Here is a 21,067-nt window from a genome sequence, read left to right on the forward strand (position 1 = left end):
GCAGGAGGAGACAAGTAGCTGCACAAAGTGTGTGCAGCAGGGAAGGGGCTTCCTGCAGTCAAGCTGTGTTCTGCCTCTCACTTCAGCCCTCTACATCACCCAGAAAGTCTTTGATCATTTCCAAGACCAGACGCTTTTACAGTCAGTCAAAACACCTGCTACGGCGATGGTAGCATCGTTTTGTTGTTGTTCTTAAAGAAAATTTGTAGGTTTCCCCGCAGGATTCCTCAAAGTTCCCCCCAGGAACAAGCCCCAACTTCTTCAGCTATGTGTGCTTTTCACTTCTTTTTCTTTCTCCCCCCACCCCCCCAAAACTAACTTGCACCCTCCCCACAACCAGCCCAATTTTATTCTCATACTTTACAAAACAAAATGGATAGAGTCACGCTGATAAAAATAGTTTCATGGCGATGAAAAAGCAAACACTATTCTCTCTCTAAAATGGCCTTATTCAAACCATAATAGAAAGGTCTGTGCTGTAAGCAGTCCAATACTTTGCACTGTAACCATAAGGCGTACTTTGCTTAGATGCTGATTTGATCTGTAGTTATGTACCACTGGATTTATATTTTATAGTTGCTTTTTGAATTTTTCTTAGCTTGAGGATCTTCAGCATCGCTGTGCTTTTCAGTAGATTCTGCAGCCTCTTCTTGCTCAGACTCAGAACCACTTTCTGAGTCCTCTGAGCTTCCTGGCTCCAGAGAGTCTCTTGTATCCTCTGGATCTCCTTTGTCTTCTTCAAACTCACTGAAGCCGAGTCCACAATGCCGCCGGTTCTGTCCCGACATGGTGCTATCCATGCTTTGCTGGAACTGAGTTTCTAGCTCATCATTCATTTTCTTGTCTTCTTCCCCTACACTGAGAAGTTGATCTGTGGTCTCCAATAACAAGACGGCCAGTATGCTCTTTCTTTGCAGCACCCATAAGTCTCAAGAACTTTTGCTTTCTTTCTTCATTACCCAGGTCTGCTGCCTCCCAGCTGCTAGATCCAAGGTCGGGGGAGGCCGCTCGCTTCACTCCATGGCCGCGCTCAGGCTGGGACTCCCTGGCGGTGCTCATCTTGCAGCCGCCCGGATCAGCAAGCCCACCCCAAGGGCCACTTCCTGGCCCTGCTTGCTCACAGCCCAATCTTCGGCAGCCCCAATCCTTTTCACTTCTTTTCTACACTAAGATTTACTGGTAACTCCCTTGCTTAGACCCCCACCCGGACACTGCTGTCGGGTGGGGAGAATTTGGCCACTAGGAGGAGATCTTCTGGGGGGTGTGATGCTTTTAATTCACGGGGAAGGGCTTTTAGGAACCCCCCCCTCCCCGGCTGTGTACTTTTCTACACTAAGATTGAACTCCCTAGCTTAGAACCCCACCCAGACTTTGCTGTTGGGTGGGGAGAATTTGGCCACTAGGAGATCTTAAAAATACATTTTTAAGTTGTGTGTCTTTGTTTCTCAATTTGATCCTTTTACATGGTTTTGTATGTTTTGTGGTATTTTATGCATTGTGATTTGCTATTATTTTTTAATGTATTTTTATTAAAGATTTTCTTGATTTACAAAAACAACAAAACAAAAACAAAAGGCGCAGCAGAAGCCATTCGACTTCTGAGGCGCGGTCGGAAACAGAAGCATTCACTTCCGGGTTTTCGGCGTTCGGGTTCCGAAACGTTCGTCAATTGAGACGTTCGAGAACTGAGGTACCACTGTACTCTGTAAGAGGAGGGGCTCTATTTGCAGTAAGGCATGGGATGGAGGGGCAGCTAACACGGTGCCCTAAGAATGTCATTGGACTACAACTCCTATCAGCCCTCAAGCTGGTGTGGCCAATGGTCCGGGATGATGGGAGCTACAGTCGGACAACAGCTGGGCTACCCCTGGAGTGAAGCAATGAACTGGCACGACACCAGGAATTGCCTCGCCTTCTGTACTCAGCACCCTAATCAGGATCCAGGGCCAAATCTCATGTGCTAACTGAGCGCTGAGCAAATGCGCTCTTCTTGGAACTAATCTGGTATGGAGTCTGCAGGACACAGCAAACTTGCACCACTTTGGATAATGGAGTAGACTTGCTTGGGCACGTCGGTGTGAGGAGGGGAGGAAAAGATGGGCGGAGGGGGCACCGAGGTAGCCACAGTGATGCTCTGGTCCTCATCGCTCACCACTGTCACCTCCCCGGCCCCTTCCTGAATCAAGGCGTTGAGTCCTTCCAAGTCGGAGCAGCTAATTTCGGCACTGCTGATGAAAGCCTGGGCCGCCGTGGCCTCGTGGCTGCCTACGGGGATGTCGGGAATCAGGGTCTGGTTGGGCGTGCTTCTCTCCGCTGGACTGTGGGTTGTGAGGAGCACGGCCGGTTGGCCCATCGAAATGCTTTCCGCTTGAGACCCCGGGGGCAGAGGGGGAGCCAGCAAGCTCACTTGCTGCAGGATTTGCAACTGGCCGTTGCCAGACAGATCTTCTTGGTTCTGGCTTATTAAGGCTGGCGGCACAATGTTCACGGAAGCCGCTTGCACCAGACCTCCGGCTTGGGGTACCTGATGTCCGACGATGATCTTCACCTGCCCTTTGCCGTAAGACGAAGCCTGCAGCGGAACCTGGAGGTGGCTGACGGTAATAGGGGCGCCGGTTGGCCTCGTGGGGTCCACCTGGAACTGCAAAACGGCCAGCTCCGTGTTCTTAGCCCCGTTGTACTCGACGTGTTGCCTCTTGTGGCTCCGCAAGGAGTCTTCCCGGACAAACGAGGCCTCGCAGAGATCGCACTTGAAAGCTTTCTTGGCTTCCAGCCTGGCCACTTGCCTGGAGCTGCCTTCCTTCAGCCGCTCTCCTTCCCCCTTCTCGGCCGCCTTCTTCTTCACCCTGACCTTGTCCCCGTGCGCCTTCTTCATGTGCGTGGTGAGGTTGCTGCGCTGCTTGGTGTCGAAGCTGCAGAACTCGCACTTGAAAGGGCGGTCCTTGAAGTGGATCCTCTCGTGCACCTTGAGGGTGGCCTTGTTGGAGCAGGAGTAGCTGCACTCCGAGCATTTCACAGGCTGCTCGGGCTGGTGGGTGCGCAGGTGGTGCCGGAGGCTGGTCTTGTTCCCGCACTGGAACTCGCACTCGAGGCACCGGTAGGCGTTCTCCATGCTGTGCTTGATGCGGATGTGCGACTTCAGGTTGCCCTTCATGGCACAGCGCACGTCGCAGTAGTCGCACTTGTAGGGCTTCTCCCCCGTGTGCACGCGCATGTGCCTCTTCAAGTCCGAGTTGATTTTGAATTTGGCGCTGCAGAGGCGGCACTGGAAGGGAGCGTCTCCTGTCCGTGAGAAAAGCATTTCGAATTAGGGGCATTTGGACCAAGAGATGCAGAACAATAAGGATAAATTCCAATGGATCTGAATTAGTGTTTCTGAAAGATGATGATGGTGATAATTTATTTACCGTCCTTTACAGGAAGTGTCAAACACTAAAAACATATTTTACAGAGTGTAATAATAATAAAAAGAATAAAAACAGATAGCATAATAAAATTAATAATAACAGGACCCACCTGCAACACATTTAACAGGTCATAGATTATTTAATGGCCAAAGGCCTGGGTAAAGAGGAAAGGTACCAGGCGAGCCTCTCTAGGGAGAGCATTCCACAGATGGGGAGCCACCACAGAAAAGGCTCCTTCTTGTTTTGTATCCCTACCTCCCTCTTGGGGAGAGGGGGACACAGAGAAGGGCCTCAGATGACAAGTGCAAAGTCCGGGTCAGTTCATATGGGGAGAGATGGTCCTTAAGGTATTGAGGTCGTGAGCTGTGTGTGGCTTTATAGGTCAACACCAACGCTTTGGATTGGGCCCAGAAACTAATTGGCAGCCAGTGTTGTTGGGTCAGGATTGGCATTATATGCTCATACCGTCTGGTTATAATGAGCAACCTGGAGCTAGCCCATGAACATGAGGAGACTCCTGCTAGATAAGACTAAAGCACCACTGCGTTTAGGATTCTCTTCCCATAGCTGCCATCCAAAGGCACATGGAAAGCCCACAAACACCACAGAGGTCTCCAGCCAGCGACCCCCAGCAACTGGTATTCAGAGTGGCATATTGCCTCTAAAAATGGATGTGATATACGGTCATCCTGACTAGCAGCCACTGGAAAGCATTATCCTCCACAAATTTGCCCGCCTCCCCTTTAAAAGCCTTCCAAGCTAGTGGCATCACACTCTACCTTACGAAAGCAAACCCCACAGTTTAACAAAAATAATGAAGAGTCTTTGGACACCCTAAAGGGTAATAAAATTTACCTTGACATCTGATGAAGAGGGCTTGAGCCCACAAAATCTTTCCCCCCCAGCAAAAAACGCCACCATTTCCTTGCCCGCCCTTCACTTTCCCCCATATCTCCCAATAGCTGTCCTCCAGTTATTTGTCTGCAGGTCTGATATGCAAGCTTTGCATATTTAATTATTATAGTAACATTATTGTCCCCCCCCCCAACGAAGTCTCTGTTTAAAAAGGGAAGCAAGCAGAATGCATGGGAAAGGGGAGCACAATGGACGCTCGCGTTGCGAATGCGATCCATGCGGGAGGCGTGTTCGCAACCCGCCGCACCGCGTCTGCGCACGCACAGGTTGCGATTCGGCACTTCTGCACATGTGCAAAGCGCGATTTAGCGCTTCTGCGCATGCGTGAGCATCGAAACCCGGAAGTAACCCGTTCCGGTACTTCCGAGTTTGGCGCGGTGCACAACCCGAAAACACGCAACCTGAAGCGGCCATAACCCGAGGTAAATGACGAATACCAATACGCTCAGGAGCGAAGACAGACCTCTGCACAACAATTTGCAGGAATTATATCCGAAAACATGCCTTACGCCTCCACAGCTGGTAGGACCTGCCTAATCAACAGAGCAATACAGCGCAAACATGCACGGTATTGATACCTTTCACAATACGAACGGCGGGGTTTTCGTTTCGCAAAGAGTAGCCAATTATCGCTAATACCACATCACAAAGCAGCACTGTTGACTTATTGCTGCTCTAAGCTACTTGAACAGCGCGGAGCTCCTTTGTTATTCCGTGTTTCACGCACACACGCTCAGAAGTGAGTGAATGAGCCACGGGGTGCCATTTAAGGCAGAAATAAAATGTAGGGAGGTCCTTGGTTCAGTGAACGTTGCAGCTCTTTTAAAAAATCACAACGCACATGGCTTAATTTACTTTACCAGTTAATATTTTATAGATCTTCATAAACGGGAGACTGTAAAAAAAATAAAAATAATGTAGGCGCAAGTTGCTTACCCGGCTACATATTTCATTGATCAGGCGGAAGATATTTCAAATTGCGATGTGGCATACTGTGCTAATCCACAAGCTTGCTTAATAATTGAGACCCTGGGTGTAAAATGTTTATTATACACATTTTATTAATGAAGACACACAGCCTGCCAGTTCAATTTGTTTTACAGGCCGGCCCTTCCAGCTGCGTATACCACTGGGTGAACTGCAAGAGTCAGTCATTGGATTTTTACCCACTTTCCTGATGAAAACCGGGTGCGGCACATGACCCGATAGTACCCAATTTCAGATGCCAAGCCATACTAGAGGAGATCTGCAGCAGCTAAATGTCAGCCGTACATTTAATGTTCCAATCTAGAGATTGATCTGTGTTGCCTGTTGTTTTTCCTCCTCAATGACCCTATTGGATTTGACTTTGGCAAAGGAAGTTTAATTTATTACTGTTTTCTCTTTCTTTCTTTCTTTCTTTTTTGCAGAGCTTCATTCGTAAAAGATGAAATGCCCATGCAAGAAGAGATTGGAAATTAAGAGGGGACTGACAGGCCGAGCCTAAGACCTGCAGAATCCGAGTCCAAGCGGAGATGGCAAGGACAGCCTTTACTTTGGAGATTCCAGCAGAGTTGTGTGAAAGGGCAGAGCATCACATTCCAAGAACCTCAACGTACCTGGGAAGTCCTCTCTAGGCACAGGTGTGCTGCATCAGTCCTTGCACTTGATAAGCAACACAAAACCTGTGGATGAGCAATGCCTAGTAAAAAGATTTGGAGTCCTTGATTGAAGCTCACACGGAAATGGTAGAAAGGGCAAGAACTCAGGCCACAGAAGTAATACTGCATAGTAGTTCAAATGATAGAATTGTTTTCAATAATCTCTTCTGTAGATGGATTTATTTATAGAAGTTTATACGTCAGATGAAGTATATATACCAGGACAGGGCCCCGTTTTGAAAATTCTTCTTCAGCAGATAGTCTTATAGTCAACCTGTATTGGTGGATCCAGGGGCCCTGTCCTGGTATATATACTTCATGTGACGTATAAACTTCTATAAATAAATCCATCTACAGAAGAGATTATTCAAAACAATTGTATCATTTGAACTGCTATCCAGTATTACTTTACTTCAGTGGCCTGAGTTCTTGCCCTTTCTACCATTTTAGTAGGAAGATTTAGCATCCTGGCCTTCTGAACATGCCAGGTCAACAGACCAGGGGCTCTGGCTTGCTGTTCCTCAGGCTCCAGCTCCAGCTGTTGGCCCCAGGAACCCTGAGTTTGAGATCCTTCACAATGAAGCAGGTCGGCCCACAGCCTTGGTTTGACCCTGACACAGCTCTGTAGTTTTACGTTTTTAGTCATAATGGGTGCAACAGCACCTGGAGAGGACATGGGCAACGTCTGGTGAACGTCTTAAGATGTGAGATACTTACAGCCAACTTTTGAGCAGGCCAACTCTTGGGAGTTCCAGTGTGATCCAGGTTCTTAATAGTTTTTCCCAACGAATCCAGCTCTAGACTTTTATACACATGTGAGCGTTGGAAACCTGTGCCTTATAGACCCAACTCGGCCTGCCACCAGGCCTCCCCGTTTGGCCTGTGAGCCCATTTTGGCCAACCTGCCACACACGTGACGTCATATATACACACAGGTCCAACCGCTATCCAACTGCTCGCTCTATGAAAATTCACTTATCCAAAAACGAGGAACCTCACTATGCATATTGTAGATTCAGATACCCAAATAGCCAGTCCTCCATGTCCTCCCTCTGTAAATCAATAATCAGCCTTAGAGAAGCCTTACTTTTTGGTGTTTTGCTGGTTTTGTGACAGCCATTTCAACAGAAACCATGGCAGGAGGAAGTGGGAGAGACTGGACAATTAAAGAGAACATTTTCTCCTTCCTTGTTTGCTTTTTGCAAGGTTCCAGAGGGTTTTCTGTCATTTGGGGGTCAGATTTCCATGGTGAGGAACACACTCGAAATTTCCCCAGAAGAATCAATGGAATTTGAAGAGTCGTTATGTGAACTCTTGCCTAGCAAATGATTTCCTGAGAAGTCATTGTGTCTACATAGTGAGACGTGCTTGTATATAAATATTTGGGGCAGGAAAACACAGCTAAAAGGAGGTTTGCAAACGTCACCAATCAGCTGGCCCGCAAAGCTCTGTGGAGAGCTCTCTGATTAGGGCTTTGCAAGATCATCGGATCGCACGAAGCCCCCTTGTCTTTTCCCTCCCTGCAATAATCACGGAGCATCTGATCCCCTATCCCAACGCGAGGCAACGTATGGCAGACCTGTCCCTTTCCTTACCTGTATGAGACCTGAGATGCACCGTGAGCTGGCTGGAATTGCGGCTTGCGTAAGGGCAGATCTGGCACTTGAAAGGGCGCTCGTTGGAATGGATGCGCTGGTGCTTGTTCAGGCTGCTGCTTTCGGAAGCTGCGTAGTCACAGTGCTTGCACTTGTAGGGCTTCACTCCGCTGTGGGATCGCATGTGCATTTTCAGCTTGTCTTTGCGGCTGAAGCTCTTCCCGCAAACCTCACATTTGTGGGGCTTGTCACCTAAAACAACGGCAACAACAAAAAGCCAAGGTGCGGCAGGGTTGAGACGAGTTGCATTAAAACGGAACAAAGAGATCCTTAATGGAAGAATGTTTCCCTTTCTCTTTTTGTCATGTACTTATTTTACTTTGGAGGTTTCCTCCATGCTATCTGCCTTTTCTCCAGAAAATTGAGGATGTGTGGAGAGGCACCTGCTTCTCCATTCCCCCTCCCATGGTTGTCAGTCCCACCCCCCAACATTCTGTGTGAGTGGATATTTATGGGTTGCCCAATTCCTTCCGCCTCAATTAGTGCCCCCCGCTGAAGATTTTTTGAGAATGCATCTGCTTTGCACTACATTAATTTTACAGGTGGGATCTGAAACAAAACATTGCAGTGTGCAATGCTTTCCTTCATGGCTCCAGCCACCCAATTCTACCCCCTCCCTGCACCATCTTCCACCTCAATAGTCAGTCATCCTTCTACACCCATTGAGTATGTTCTGGTGGATCCTTTTCTTTCCATTTCGGTTTTTCTTAATGGAGAGGAGGGTCGAATACGAGCTATGTTAAAATATTTTATTTATCCATTGAAGTCTATCAGCAAATCATGCTTCCATCCTTGGGACACTTTAAAACAGCTCCTCACCATGAACCAAGAAGTGATCTTTCCAGACAACAGAATGCTTCATTCTACCCTTTTTCATATCTCTGTCTCCTTTCTTCCCCTTTCCAGCCTCTCCACTCCCCCTCCCATGGTTGTCAGTCCCACCCCCCTCAACATTCTGTGTGAGTGGATATTTAGGGGTTGCCCAATTCCTTCCGCCTCAAGTAGTGCCCCCCGCTGAAGATTTTTTTTTAGCACCTGCAAATCTCAGGGTTACTTCAAGTCTGCAGGTACTCCTGGGGGTGGAAATGAGGGAGGAAAAAGAACAAAGATGTGTTTAAGGAAAAAATAAAAAAATACAAAATTGCATTGTAACATACTCCCATGCATTCTTGTGTAAATTGATACAATGTTATTATCTTAATGCATATATATAGAAGTTAATCGCCTACTACGTTCTGTATAAACTCATTCCAAATGTTACTGTATTTATCCAAGCGAAGTCTGCGCCCGTAAGCAGAACGCAAATGGGCCCAGGAGATCTGTGTACATTGGCGGCGGGTTTTTTTTAGAGAAATTAGGGCTATATAACTCAGTTTAAGGCTATATAAGGCTGCTTACCAGTGTGTGTTCTTAAATGTCGTTCCATGTCTTTCATACCGTAGGATGTCTTGAACTGGCAGCCTGGGGAGGGAAAAAACAGAGATGGTCAGCTATTATTTATTTATTCACTTTTACCCTACACTTTCTCCAAGGGTCCCAGGGAAAGGCATACGATCCCCCCCCCCCACAATAACTTTAAATCTTTGAGTGGCCCAAGGTCACCCATTGAGTTCAATGACTGGGGATTTGAACCCAGGTCTCCCTGGGTCTAGCACAACACTGGTCCTCAACAGGCATACATGACCTAGAACTAGGCCTCGGCTAGAACTCTGCTCCTTATTCCTCTCCCTGGATACGCCAAACTTCTACGGATGCCAGCAGTCAAAAAGTCCGCTGGGAGACACAGCCATGTTATTTCCCAACGTTGGCATTGCTCACAATTGGCATGGCAAACAGAGCAGCATTTCCTTCAGGGCAACCTTCGGGTGGGCAGAGCAGAGGCAGGAGTGGGTGGAGTAACAGATGTAAATTTCCCCTTCGTACAGTAGGCTAGTTTCTACCCAAACTCACACACACCTCGGTGTTAGAAATTAGCCAGGTGCCAGGCGCGTTTTGCTACTGGCGAGGGTCCAACTGTGACCACATGGAAATCTCTGGATGCCAGACTGGCGACTGACATCTCCATCTGGCTGGCCCCTCCAGGTGTAAGCAGAAGAGCTTATTTATTCTGTTTATATCCCACTTTTTTCTCCAAGGAGTAAATGGTTCACTCCCCTCCTAAATTAATCCCTACAATGACCCTGTGAGGTAGGTTGAGAGGCTGTGACTGGCCCAAGGTCACCCAGTGAGCTTCATGACTGAGTTGGGATTTGAACCCTCATCTCCCAAGTCCTAGTCCGACACTCTTAACCACTACACCACACTGGCTTCCGAAAGCACTTCTGCTATGGGGCAGCTATATAAATTAAGTAAATAAACATGGGGAAAGCAAAAATGCCACCTAAGAAGGATCTGAAATATTTTCCTTGAAGCTTGAATTTCTTTTATTCTGGATTGCTTTATTTGATGTTTTATTCTGTTGTAAACTGCTTTGAGATTTTTTCTTTAAGATATAAAGCAGTATAGAAATGAAATGTCCATGGGGTCACGAAGAGTCGGACACGACTGAACGACTGAACAACAAAAGAAATGAAATTAAGAAGTAGTAGTTTCACAGCAAAAAAAGGCACCTAGACATTGTTGTGGCAATTGTAGGTAAAGGTAAAGGGACCCCTGACCATTAGGTCCAGTCGCGGACAACTCTGGGGTTGCGGCGCTCATCTTGCGGGTCATGTGGCCAGCATGACTAAGCCACTTCTGGCGAACCAGAGCAGCGCACGGAAACGCCATTTACCTTCCTGCCGGAGTAGTACCTATTTATCTACTTGCACTCTGATGTGCTTTCGAACTGCTAGGTTGGCAGGAGCAGGGACTGAGCAACGGGAGCTCACCCCGTCGCAGGGATTCGAACCGCCGACCTTCCAATTGGCAAGTCCTAGGGTTTGTGGTTTAGACCACAGCCAACCGTAACCTAGGTTTAAATTGCCATTTGGGGATTAGCTTATATATCTGAGTTTATAACACTGCTTTCCATCCTCTATCCAGGGAAGCAAGAGACACTGGCAGAGTCAAAGAGCATACCCCAGCCACTCGGGACGTGAAACGCAGCCAGTGAGGGTGCAGTTTTGGGACAGATCCATGGGGCAGATAAGAGAGGTCCCTGGGGCCTGTGATCCCCCTTCAATTTCACACTCAGACCCCGGATAGGCAGATAAAGTTGAAGTGAACTCAGCAAGCTTCAAATCTTAGCAAGGATTTGATTCTACACCTTCCTGGTTCAGGTCCAATGACCCCATCGTAGGTAGGTGTGCAGGTGTTCTGCCTGAATTGTCAACACTGTCTGAGGTTAGAAGCACAGCGAGAAATGGACATAACTTCCAGGTAAGAGTCTCAAGGGAAGACAGGTTCTGAAACGGAATATCCCGATGAAGTTAACTGACCTAATCACACAACCAATGCTTCCCACCCACCTGCCTTCCCATGACTTTGGCCTGCATGATCAATGGCTATATAAATTAATTAAAAACCGCTTCCATGAATCTTCTTGAAACTTTGCGGCAATGTCACTGATTAAAATTAGTTTAAGCATTTCCAATTTATTTCTCCCCCCTCTGGAAGCAGCAGAGCAAAGCAGAGGGTGTAAGGAACGATTCGGAAGAACAATTCACAAGGGGCAAAGCCCCTTGAGGTCCCTGAGACTCCTTAGAATGGGGCGGGATGGGGTGAGGCAAGGAAATCCTGAAAAAGGAGGCTACCATTTTTACTGTGTATCATCTATAGGCATACAGAATCCATACTGCTAAGCCTCGCTAAATGGAAAGTGCATTTTTTTCTTTGCTTCCAAAGACCGTTTTTGTGAATCATATTCTTGCTACTACGCAGGCAAAGTTTTCCAAAGCAATGTCAGCTAAAGAGAGTCAGTGTAGTGTAGTGTAGTGTAGTGTAGTGTAGTGGTTAGAGCCGTGGTTCCCACGCACCACAGGGGAGAAATTTGATTTTTAAGGGGGGCAATTTGGAAGCTGGTTTACACCAAGTTAATGGCGTTTTAGGCTTCCTCCACGTGAATAGGAGTTCACTTTTTGAATAATGAGAATTATATGTAACCAGGGGGGGGGGTGGCATCAGGATTTTAGAGGTGTTTAGTCTGAAGCTCAACATCAAAAAAACTAAGATCATGGCCACTGGTCCCATCACCTCCTGGCAAATAGAAGGGGAAGAAATGGAGGCAGGGAGAGATTTCACTTTCTTGGGTTCCATGATCACTGCAGGCGGTAACAGCAGTCACAAAATAAAAAGACGCCTGCTTCTTGGGAGGAAAGCAATGACAAACCTAGACAGCATCTTAACAAGCAGAGACATCACCTTGTCAACAAAGGTCCATATAGTTAAAGCTATGGTTTTCCCAGTACCATAAAGAAGGCTAATCACTGAAGAATTGATGCTTTTGAATTCTGGTGCTGGAGGAAGAAGAAGAAGAAGAGTTTGGATTTGATATCCCGCTTTTCACTACCCAAAGGAGTCTCAAAGCGGCTAACATTCTCCTTTCCCTTCCTCCCCCACAACAAACACTCTGTGAGGTGAGTGGGGCTGAGAGACTTCAAAGAAGTGTGACTAGCCCAAGGTCACCCAGCAGCTGCATGTGGAGGAGCGGAGACACAAACCCGGTTCACCAGATTACGAGTCTACCGCTCTTAACCACTACACCACGCTGGCTCTCATGGACCGCAAGAAGATCAAACCTATCCATTCTGCTGTTTTCTGCTGCTCCAGAGAAGCGGACACGGAGCAATGGATTCAAACTACAAGAAAGAAGATTCCACCTAAACATTAGGAAGAACTTCCTGAAAGTGAGAGCTGTTCGGCAGTGGAATTTGCTACCAAGGTCTTTGGAGGTCTTTAAGCAGAGGCTTGACAGCCATCTGTCAGGAATGCTTTGATGGTGTTTCCTGCTTGGCAGGGGGTTGGACTGGATGGCCCTTGTGGTCTCTTCTAACTCTATGATTCTATGATTCATTCTGAAGGAAATCAGCCCTGAGTGCTCACTGGAAGGACAGATCCTGAAGTTGAGGCTCCAGTACTTTGGCCACCTCATGAGAAGAGAAGACTCCCTGGGAAAGACCCTGATGCTGGGAAAGATGGGAGGGCACAAGGAGAAGGGGACGACAGAGGACGAGATGGTTGGACAGTGTTCTCGAAGCTACCAACATGAGTCTGACCAAACTGCAGGAGGCAGTGGAAGACAGGAGTGCCTGGCGTGTTCTGGTCCATTGGGTCACGAAGAGTCGGACACGACTAAACAACAACAACTTTTTTATATGTTGCAAGCCACCTTACACATGGTTTGAACTTTGGAAAGGCAGTATACAAAGGATTGATTGAATAGGAGGGGGAATAACAATGTTTACCCACTTTATTGATTGATTGATTGATTGATTGATTGAATGTATATACCTGCCCTATAACCGCAGGTCTCAGGGCGGTGGAGCTCCTTGGAGAAAAAGATGGGGTGTAAACACAGCAAACAAATAAATAACCCACCCTCCCCAACCGCTATGAGGTTTATACTAATTCCCACTGTTTTTTCCACCTACGAAGAAGGAGATTTTGAACCTTCCTACCCCAAAGCAACAGAATAGAATGGAGGAATCTGTGAAACAGCAACAGACCGGGGATCTAAACCGCAGAAGCAGTCACTTCCATGGTCCCAAGACTGCCACACTGTCTAAGCACAGGCATATACTTCACCTGGGTAGCAGCAGTTAAGTTTCTTTTGCGCCCCTGATGTGGCAGACTTTCTGGCGCGAGGTTTCGGTGTAGTGGTGACAACGGCGGCAGGCTGAGGCTCGCTGCTCTCACCAGGTAGGTAGGTTTGGTAGCCATGCTCAAAAACAAACTCTGGCGCAGAAACTCAAAAGCAACCAGGGGAAAAAAAAGACTTGTTTTAACACCAGATCACTGCAAAACCATATAGCTTTCTGCGAACCTTCAATATAAGAACATAAAATTACTCCCAATGTCGAGACTATAATGCAATCTTCTTTTCTTTTTCTTAACTGCTTGTCAGTGAGAAAAACGCCACAAGGTTCACTAATAAAAGCTTATCAGGAAGGAAACTTTTAAGTTAGCTATGAGACTTAAGCTCCCATGTGCACTATGAATTTAAACAGCTGTGGCTCCCTGCAAAGAATCCTTGGTAGGTGTATTTTGTGAATGGCGCTGAGAGCTGTTAAGCTATCCCTCTTCCCAAATCATTTACAGGCAAGAAGAAGAAAAGAGCCAACTTTTACAATACTTTTCTGCCTGGAGGTGATTTTTATTTGCCACAGGCGGCAAAGTAAGTGGCTGCGCGCAAGAATGAACAAGGAAGTGAGCTTAGGGACCTGTCTTATACCAGCTAAGATTCTTCTCCCATCTTGCCCAGCATTTCCTGTTCTGACTGGCAGTGACTCTGCCAGGGTCAGGCAGAGAGGACTTTCCCATTACTTGCTATCTGAACCTTTGAACTGGAGATGCCAGGGAAGTTCTGCACGGAACGCATGTGCTCTACCACTAAGTTATATACCTTAGCCAATCTAGGCCAATGTTCTCAACTCTGACTGGCAGCAGCTCTCCATGACCTTAAGCAAAGACATTTCTTTTCTTTGGAGATGCCGCTGGGAGCCTTCCACAAAGCTTTAGTGTCTCCATTTGCCCAGGGTACCCTGCTGCTGAAGCATGCAATGCTATGGCTTAGTTTTGCCCTGAAGATGCCACTACCTGAACTTGCTGGATAAATACCTGTGATAGTTTGGGTTTCTGAAGTGATGGTCCTTGTTGTGGTTTGGGTCTGGGTCGCTGGCACGGTTTCTTCTGCTACGAACTGTACCGTGCTGGTGGTCTCCGCTGCTGCGCCGGACAGCTGGCAGCCGCTTCTCTTGTGAGCGACGAATGCATCTAGGTTATTGAACTGCTGCTTGCACAGGCCACAAATGTGAATATCTGGTGTGAGCTCCACCAGGACAGTGGTGCCTCCTGGAACTGTCAAAATACATCAAATTGAACAAAACAATAATCACCACGGAAATGGCAACAGAAATTTTATGTGTCACCAAGGTTATTGTTTGCAAGTTACTGGAAACAATGGAGAAATGGTTGAACAGGATTCACCAACATGGCAGGCATCCTGGTACCCATTGAGCCTCCCCATGAACTGCCCACTTGGTCATGACGTAGGGAGGGTGGTTACTGTATCCTCCCTTGGAAATCACATAGAGTTGAAGGAGAAAGTTGGAAAAGTGATGCTCTTTCTCATTTCCTCTTTCAACTCTATGTGCTTTCCCAAGGCTGATTAATTCAACTAGTTCTGATGTTTATTCAGATTGTATAGAAAAGTGGAATATGTGTGCATTCACTTTCTCTATTTCTGTCTCTGGGGTGGGTGGGTGAGGAGTATCCAGAGCTGAGAAGAGACAAGAGGGTTTGGTGTCCACAGCACTTGCTGAAAAATTCAAGTGTGCCCACTGACCTTGGTGAACCCTGCGTTACAAAAACATTATTATCCTACAGTAGGTTATCAGCAGCTCAAAAGAAACTTCAGCAGCAGTGGCAATGTGTGAGCTGGCAGACCACGCACTCCACACTGCTTTAGCATCCATGCACATTGACACTAGTCAAGATACATCTGCTCCCTGCTCCAAGATTTAACTTCTGGAGTCCATAGGAATGGAGCTCAGCACTTAAGGATGGCAAGTCTAGCAGACAAGACTAAAAAAATTAACAAGTGGAGCATAAGGTACCTTTATTTATCCATCAGAGACCTTATTATTGCCAGCTGGAGTTACAAAATAATAGTGCACATGTTCATGCATGCGAGTTGCCAAGATGTCAGGATTTAGATCCTCTACAGCAGGGGCAGCCAACTCCCAAGAGACTGCGATCTACTCACAGAGTTAAAAACTGGCAGTGATCTACCCCCTTTTTTGGGGTTCAGGTCAAAGTTGTTGGGCTTTTTTAGGAAGAAGGAAGGCCCGTTTTGGGAGTTTGAGTCAAAGTTGTTTTTCAGGGAGGAGGTAAAATGTTGAGCTTTTTTTAGGGGAGCCACAGTTGTTCAGCTTCTTTGGGGGGAGCCAATGATCTACCAGTGATCTATCACAGACATCCAATTATCTACCGGTAGATCACAATCTACCTGTTGGACATGCCTGGTCTACAGATTGCTGTAAGTTAAATGGCGGGTGTAAAGGCAGGAGAATGCGATGAGACGAGGCCTTTTCAGTGACTGCACCAATATTGTGAAATATCTGTGAAGCATGGATGACCCCCTCCGTTGTGGTTGAATTCCACTGTGGGAATACACTTTGTGGGTTCCTTTGAACCCGCGGTTATTTGTTTAATTTAATGATTATTTGTGTACTACTTTATGTATACTTCCTCACAAAAGTGAAAGTAAAAGTAAGACTCAGTAGGCATTTTGCCACTGAGATCACTCTGCCTAAAAGTTTAGTTCCAGAGGTTTTCAAAGTTGTCAATGGTCGTTTATTCTGCTTCCCGCCTTTTTGGGGGGCAGCAACAGCGTTCCTATTGGTAAATATATCGATCATGATGTCACACTTGGTTATCAATAAAAGGCTGCGGCTCCCCGCTTAGGCATGTTATTTTGGGTTCTGTTTAGTTGGGTTAACTTTAGTTAGTTGGGGTTTTTTGGGGCTGAGGGTTGGATGGGTTGGAAGCGCGTGTAGGTTTAGTTAGGTTTTAGTTTGCGGAAGATTTGGCAGTAAAGGTTTAGTTAGGTTTTAGTTTAGCATAGGCTTAGATCGCGGAAGATTTGGCGGTATAGTTTTAGTTAGCCTTAGCATCGCGGAAGATTTGGCGGTGTAGGGACTTTTAGTTTAGGGGAGTCTTAGAATAGTGATAGGTTCAAAGAAAGTCTAGAAGCCTATGCGGGTCAGCCAAAGCCATAAAAGAAATTACTGTGTCTGTCTTTATTTGGGGAGGAATTTTGGTTATAAAAAATGTCCGGTATTTCACTTAGTGCTTTTCAACAGTGTAGGAGGTCGCAAGTCATCCCAAGTTTAGTTAGGAGGCAAGTCTTTTATTCCTACTCACTCACGCACCTTCAGATTTCAGCCTGGCGGACAACGGTGCGTCCCGTTCGCAGGCTTGGCCGGCGCCCGTGCATTTACGCATGTGAGGTGCTGGCCGCAGATCGCCAGCAACTGGAATCCCATGCGTAGGCGGCCTAGGCTTATGCATGGGAAGCTCCAGCACCGAATCCCCGCATTCCACCAGGATTTTGCTTGCTAAGTTCATTTTTACCTATGATCTCTGCCATTGCTTTTAAACAATTTTTTTAATGCTCTGTTCCTACACACACCTGTTCAAAACGTATTAATTTTTATCGCTGAATTCTTTGTATTTCAATGTATTTATTCTAAATTGTTGTATGGCACTCTTGACTGATGCACCAGAAGGATGGAACAGAAATGAATGCCAGGTAGGTCAGGTTGAGATATTGTGATGGGCACAAGATTGCCTACTGAAACACCCCTACCCCAACCATTTTAACGTGCTTACGTTATATGGAAGCTTTCTCCCAGGAAATCACACGCAGGAAGGCAGCTCGCAGTGTCACTTTATGCATATTTACTCAATGGCATGCCCAAGTCAAACTGGATTTACTCCCAGGTTAAGTTTGTGTAATGGATTGCAGCTTTAACGTATTTAAATTCCAGCAGCACAAATAGCTCCACTGTGTGATCTCTTAAAACCTTCCCACTGAGAGAACACATTCGCTTAAGAAACTTTTTAAATCGCCTTTTCTTTCAATGCATTGCTCCAGTGCCGGAAAGGCTAATGCACCCTGAGTTCAGCCTTGAGCAATTGCAGAATGGCTCATGTGGAGAGGATGTGCATGCAGCGTCCTACATGTGAGGTTATGGGGCTGGCCATAGTTTAGGGGAAGAGCATATTCACGCAGAAGGTCCCAGGTTCAATTCTGGCCATCTCCCAGTTAACAGGACCAGGTAGCCCAGGCGGCTGGAAAGACTGCCTGAGCTACTAAGAAAGTTGTTGCCACTCAGTGTAGCCAATACTGGACGGTACGGACTAATCTGGTATGATTACACATTCATCCACACCACTTTTTGCTAGAGGGGTACAGAAAAGTCCAAATGCAAGAGCAAGGCCCTGGCCTAGGAAGGGCCTCTGAATTCCTTGCAAGCAGAAGAATAAAACAGCACCCCAAACCAAGTTGCATTCGAGGTGCAGGAACCAGGCCTTGATCTGCTTGCAAGCAGCGCTTTTGGCGGACGCTGCAAGTTGCACGGTCAAAAAAAAGAGGATTATGTCACCCCCCTCCATCTGCTGCAAAATCCTGCACAAAATTAAATGGAACTAAACCCACCGAGCATGCTGAAACCTGCTCCCGAAACCTTTCGGGTTCCCTATGGAGGGCGATGCACCTTTTTTTTTACCCTCTCCCCACCTGGCCCCCGGCTTGCCTCAATGCCACCCTCCGGCCCGCCTTCCCCAACCTGCCGGCTGCCTCTTCCCACCCAGGTTCCCGGGCCCTGTTTTTACGCTCCAGATTCCCGGGCTGCGCGAGCGCTCGCTTCTTCCACTACTCAGGTTTCGGGGCCGGCCGGAGCGCAGGCTCCGGGCGGCTTCTGCCAGCTCCGGGCCCGGGAGCGCGGATAAGCCGCGCAGCCACTTACATTGCACGGGGCTGGGGAAAGGCTGGCCGGTCGCGGCGCTGGGGTTCATCGCGGCCGTCGCGGATTCGCAGCAGCCGCGCGCCAGGCGCAGCTTTGCAAAAGAGAAAAAGGGGGGGTGGGGGTGGGGAGAGGAAAAGCAAACGAACAAGGAGACTTCTTCGTCCTCGCGGTCCCCCCCCCTCCACCAGAAGGCGGGGACGGATGTGGAGGGACTGTGGAGCATGCTCTGTAGCAGCAGCCGATGCCGTCGCGAGGCTCTTTGCCCACAGAAGGGAGCAAAGGGCGCTTGCAATGCATGCCTCTGTGGCAGCAAGCAAGGCAACTCAGGAGTTGAGTTGGGCTTGCTCCCCGGTCAGTGCGCACACAGGATTGCAACCCTGGAGAAAAGCGAGGGACGTTCTGACAGTGTAGCAAAATAGGCTGCACCGGTGGCATTTCTGGCTGAGCTGAGGCAAGGCAGCAAAGGGTTTCTTTTTCTTTACCTCCTTTGTCCTCAGGACAATACTGTAGATGCAACTGGCTGGCTGAATGGGGACATTTCACTCGATGCTCGGAATGTGCATTTCATAGAATCATAGAGTTGGAAGAGACCCACAAGGGCCATCCAGTCCAACCCCCTGCCAAGCAGGAAACACGTTTATTTAAACGTCCCTGTTCCGAAGCTGCTTTCTCTCCGCTTGCCCATTCATTTATGGCATTCGCGTGACACCCAGTGAAACAAGTCCTCTGATCACTTAGAAAATTTAAATTATTAAAACACAAAGACAGTACACAATCAGTTAGCAGCTAAAACAATCAATACAAAAGCTGTGCCAGCACAGAATTGGTGTAAAACCAGCATGAAATCACGGTGATACATGGTGACTCCAGAGACTGTCAATATCTGCATTCTGGAAGTTTAGGTCTGTGCATTTAAAATGGTTTAAAGTGCTCTGCCACCCTAGCATAACAAATCCACTTCGAAATAAAAATACGAAATGGACCTCTTTGCAGTTTGGAAAGTGACAGGGAGACACATTGAAACGTGTGTGATTAATTGGAAAATGTGCACACCTTGCAAGCAAATCGGGATGAATGCAAGATGAATTCTCATTGTCATATAAGCACTCCATAAAGAAAGCAACAAGTGTTCAATAAAGACTGGACCCAAGCCACATTTGTAGAGGAAACCCTACACAAATCTGGAGCGGAGTCCCTAAGACAGTTGGATGGTGCATTGCATGCCTCCTTCCGGTGGCTCCTGCAAGCTGGTGGCAAGCATATTGCTTCCCTTTTCGTTTGGATCACCAAGAGGGGGCAGCCCAGGAACTCCATACACTGCCCAGGCTTCCGCCCCAGAAAGGTCACTTTGGTGCTGCTAACCATACAAAAACAATGTGGTTTGACTTCACCCCACCCTGGGAGATGCACTCCATTGTCTCTTGAGACAGACAGATGCCACTAACAACTGACATCCAGACTACTATTAATTCTATATTATTTCTAACATGTATAGGTCGTCCTTCATTGCAACAAACTCATCCCAGGGTGGTTTCCAACAATGCATAAGATGCACCAAATATATCTGCAGTGGTACCTCGGGTTACAGACGCTTCAGGTTACAGACTCCGCTAACCCAGAAATAGTACCTCGGGTTAAGAACTTTGCTTCAGGATGAGAACAGAAATTGGGCAGCGGCGGCAGCGGGAGGCCCCATTAGCTAAAGTGGTACCTCAGGTTAAGAGCAGTTTCAGGTTAAGAATGGACCTCCAGAATGAATTAAGTTCTTGAGCAGAGGTACCACTGTACTATATAGGGGTGTGCAGGAGGGGGTGTTGCTAGTTAGAACATGTTGTTGTTGTTCAGTCGTTCAGTCGTGTCCGACTCTTCGTGACCCCATGGACCAAAGTACGCCAGGCACGCCTATCCTTCACTGCCTCTCGCAGTTTGGCCAAACTCATGTTAGTAGCTTAGAACATAGGATACAAATATTGTACCAGTTGCATGCTCATGGCTGTCCTGGGTTCAATGCAGCATGTTTATTTTGTTTGAAGCGAGACTATTTGAAGGACTTCCTTCACCCTGCACCAGCCGGCTCCCCCTTTGAGATTGGCCTCTTTTCATTTCTTTGCTTATTTAATAATAGCAGCCCAAACTCAATCGTATGGGAGACAGGGTGTGTGTTACGTTATTGAATAAATCAAATGGATCAATTCAAGAATTCCAAAGCTCAAAAGGTGCCTTTGATGTAAATCACACGTGGAAAAATCCTGCCATATATCCTGAAAAACGGCAGGTTTATCCAATCCTTGTAGTGCCTTAAGATTCCTTTATAACAGGGGTAGTCAACCTTTTTATACCCACCGCCCACTAATGCATCTTTCTTGATGGTAAAATTTCCTTGCTTCCCACCAGAGCTCGATGGAAGGAGGATTCAGCTTGTGCCGTAGAACCCCCTGCCACCCACCTAGAGTCCTGAAACGCCCACTAGGGGGCGGTAGGGACCAGGTGGACAACCCCTGCTTTAGAACTGCTTCTTCTTAAAGCAGCAAATACCTGTAATTAATAATTAATAATAATAATAATAATAATAATAATAATAATAATAATAATAATGGTAATAATAGTGATAACGCCCCCACATCATAGAAATTTTCAACAAAGTATGCATGAAGATCTATAGAAAATCTGGCTGCTCCTATGTCTATTTCAATACAGCAGAGATGGGAAACCTGAGTCCACTGAGATGTTACTGGACCAAACTTCCCATCATCTCTGACCAGTGGCTGTGTTGTCTGGGG

At 47.1% G+C, this 21,067-nt stretch overlaps 2 protein-coding genes across 3 annotated transcripts; both read right to left on the bottom strand.

Moving 5' to 3' along the window:
• Positions 1-547: 547 nt before the first annotated feature.
• On the bottom strand, positions 548-1,084 carry LOC117047804 (small acidic protein-like). The gene is given in 3 exon segments (XM_033151032.1): positions 548-566; positions 568-858; positions 860-1,084. Coding segments are annotated over 3 exon segments (510 nt in total). The 5' UTR covers positions 1,060-1,084.
• A 724-nt stretch (positions 1,085-1,808) lies between these two features.
• On the bottom strand, positions 1,809-18,392 carry ZFP64 (ZFP64 zinc finger protein). 2 transcript variants are annotated; one of them, XM_033153566.1, is made up of 6 exons: positions 18,129-18,272; positions 14,374-14,613; positions 13,342-13,503; positions 9,016-9,078; positions 7,558-7,809; positions 1,809-3,282 (listed from the first exon to the last, which is right to left on the bottom strand). In XM_033153566.1, the coding sequence occupies exons 4-6, from the start codon at positions 9,050-9,052 to the stop codon at positions 1,997-1,999; spliced, it is 1,575 nt and encodes a 524-aa protein (XP_033009457.1). In that variant the 5' UTR covers positions 9,053-9,078; positions 13,342-13,503; positions 14,374-14,613; positions 18,129-18,272; the 3' UTR covers positions 1,809-1,996. The 2 variants fall into 2 exon arrangements, with proteins under 2 accessions (XP_033009457.1, XP_033009456.1); XM_033153565.1 differs by lacking the exon at positions 18,129-18,272 and adding an exon at positions 18,288-18,392 and having other exon boundaries at positions 1,810-3,282.
• Positions 18,393-21,067: the final 2,675 nt, after the last annotated feature.

This window comes from Lacerta agilis, chromosome 6 (genome assembly GCF_009819535.1).
Source record: "Lacerta agilis isolate rLacAgi1 chromosome 6, rLacAgi1.pri, whole genome shotgun sequence".
Lineage (NCBI taxonomy): Eukaryota > Metazoa > Chordata > Lepidosauria > Squamata > Lacertidae > Lacerta > Lacerta agilis.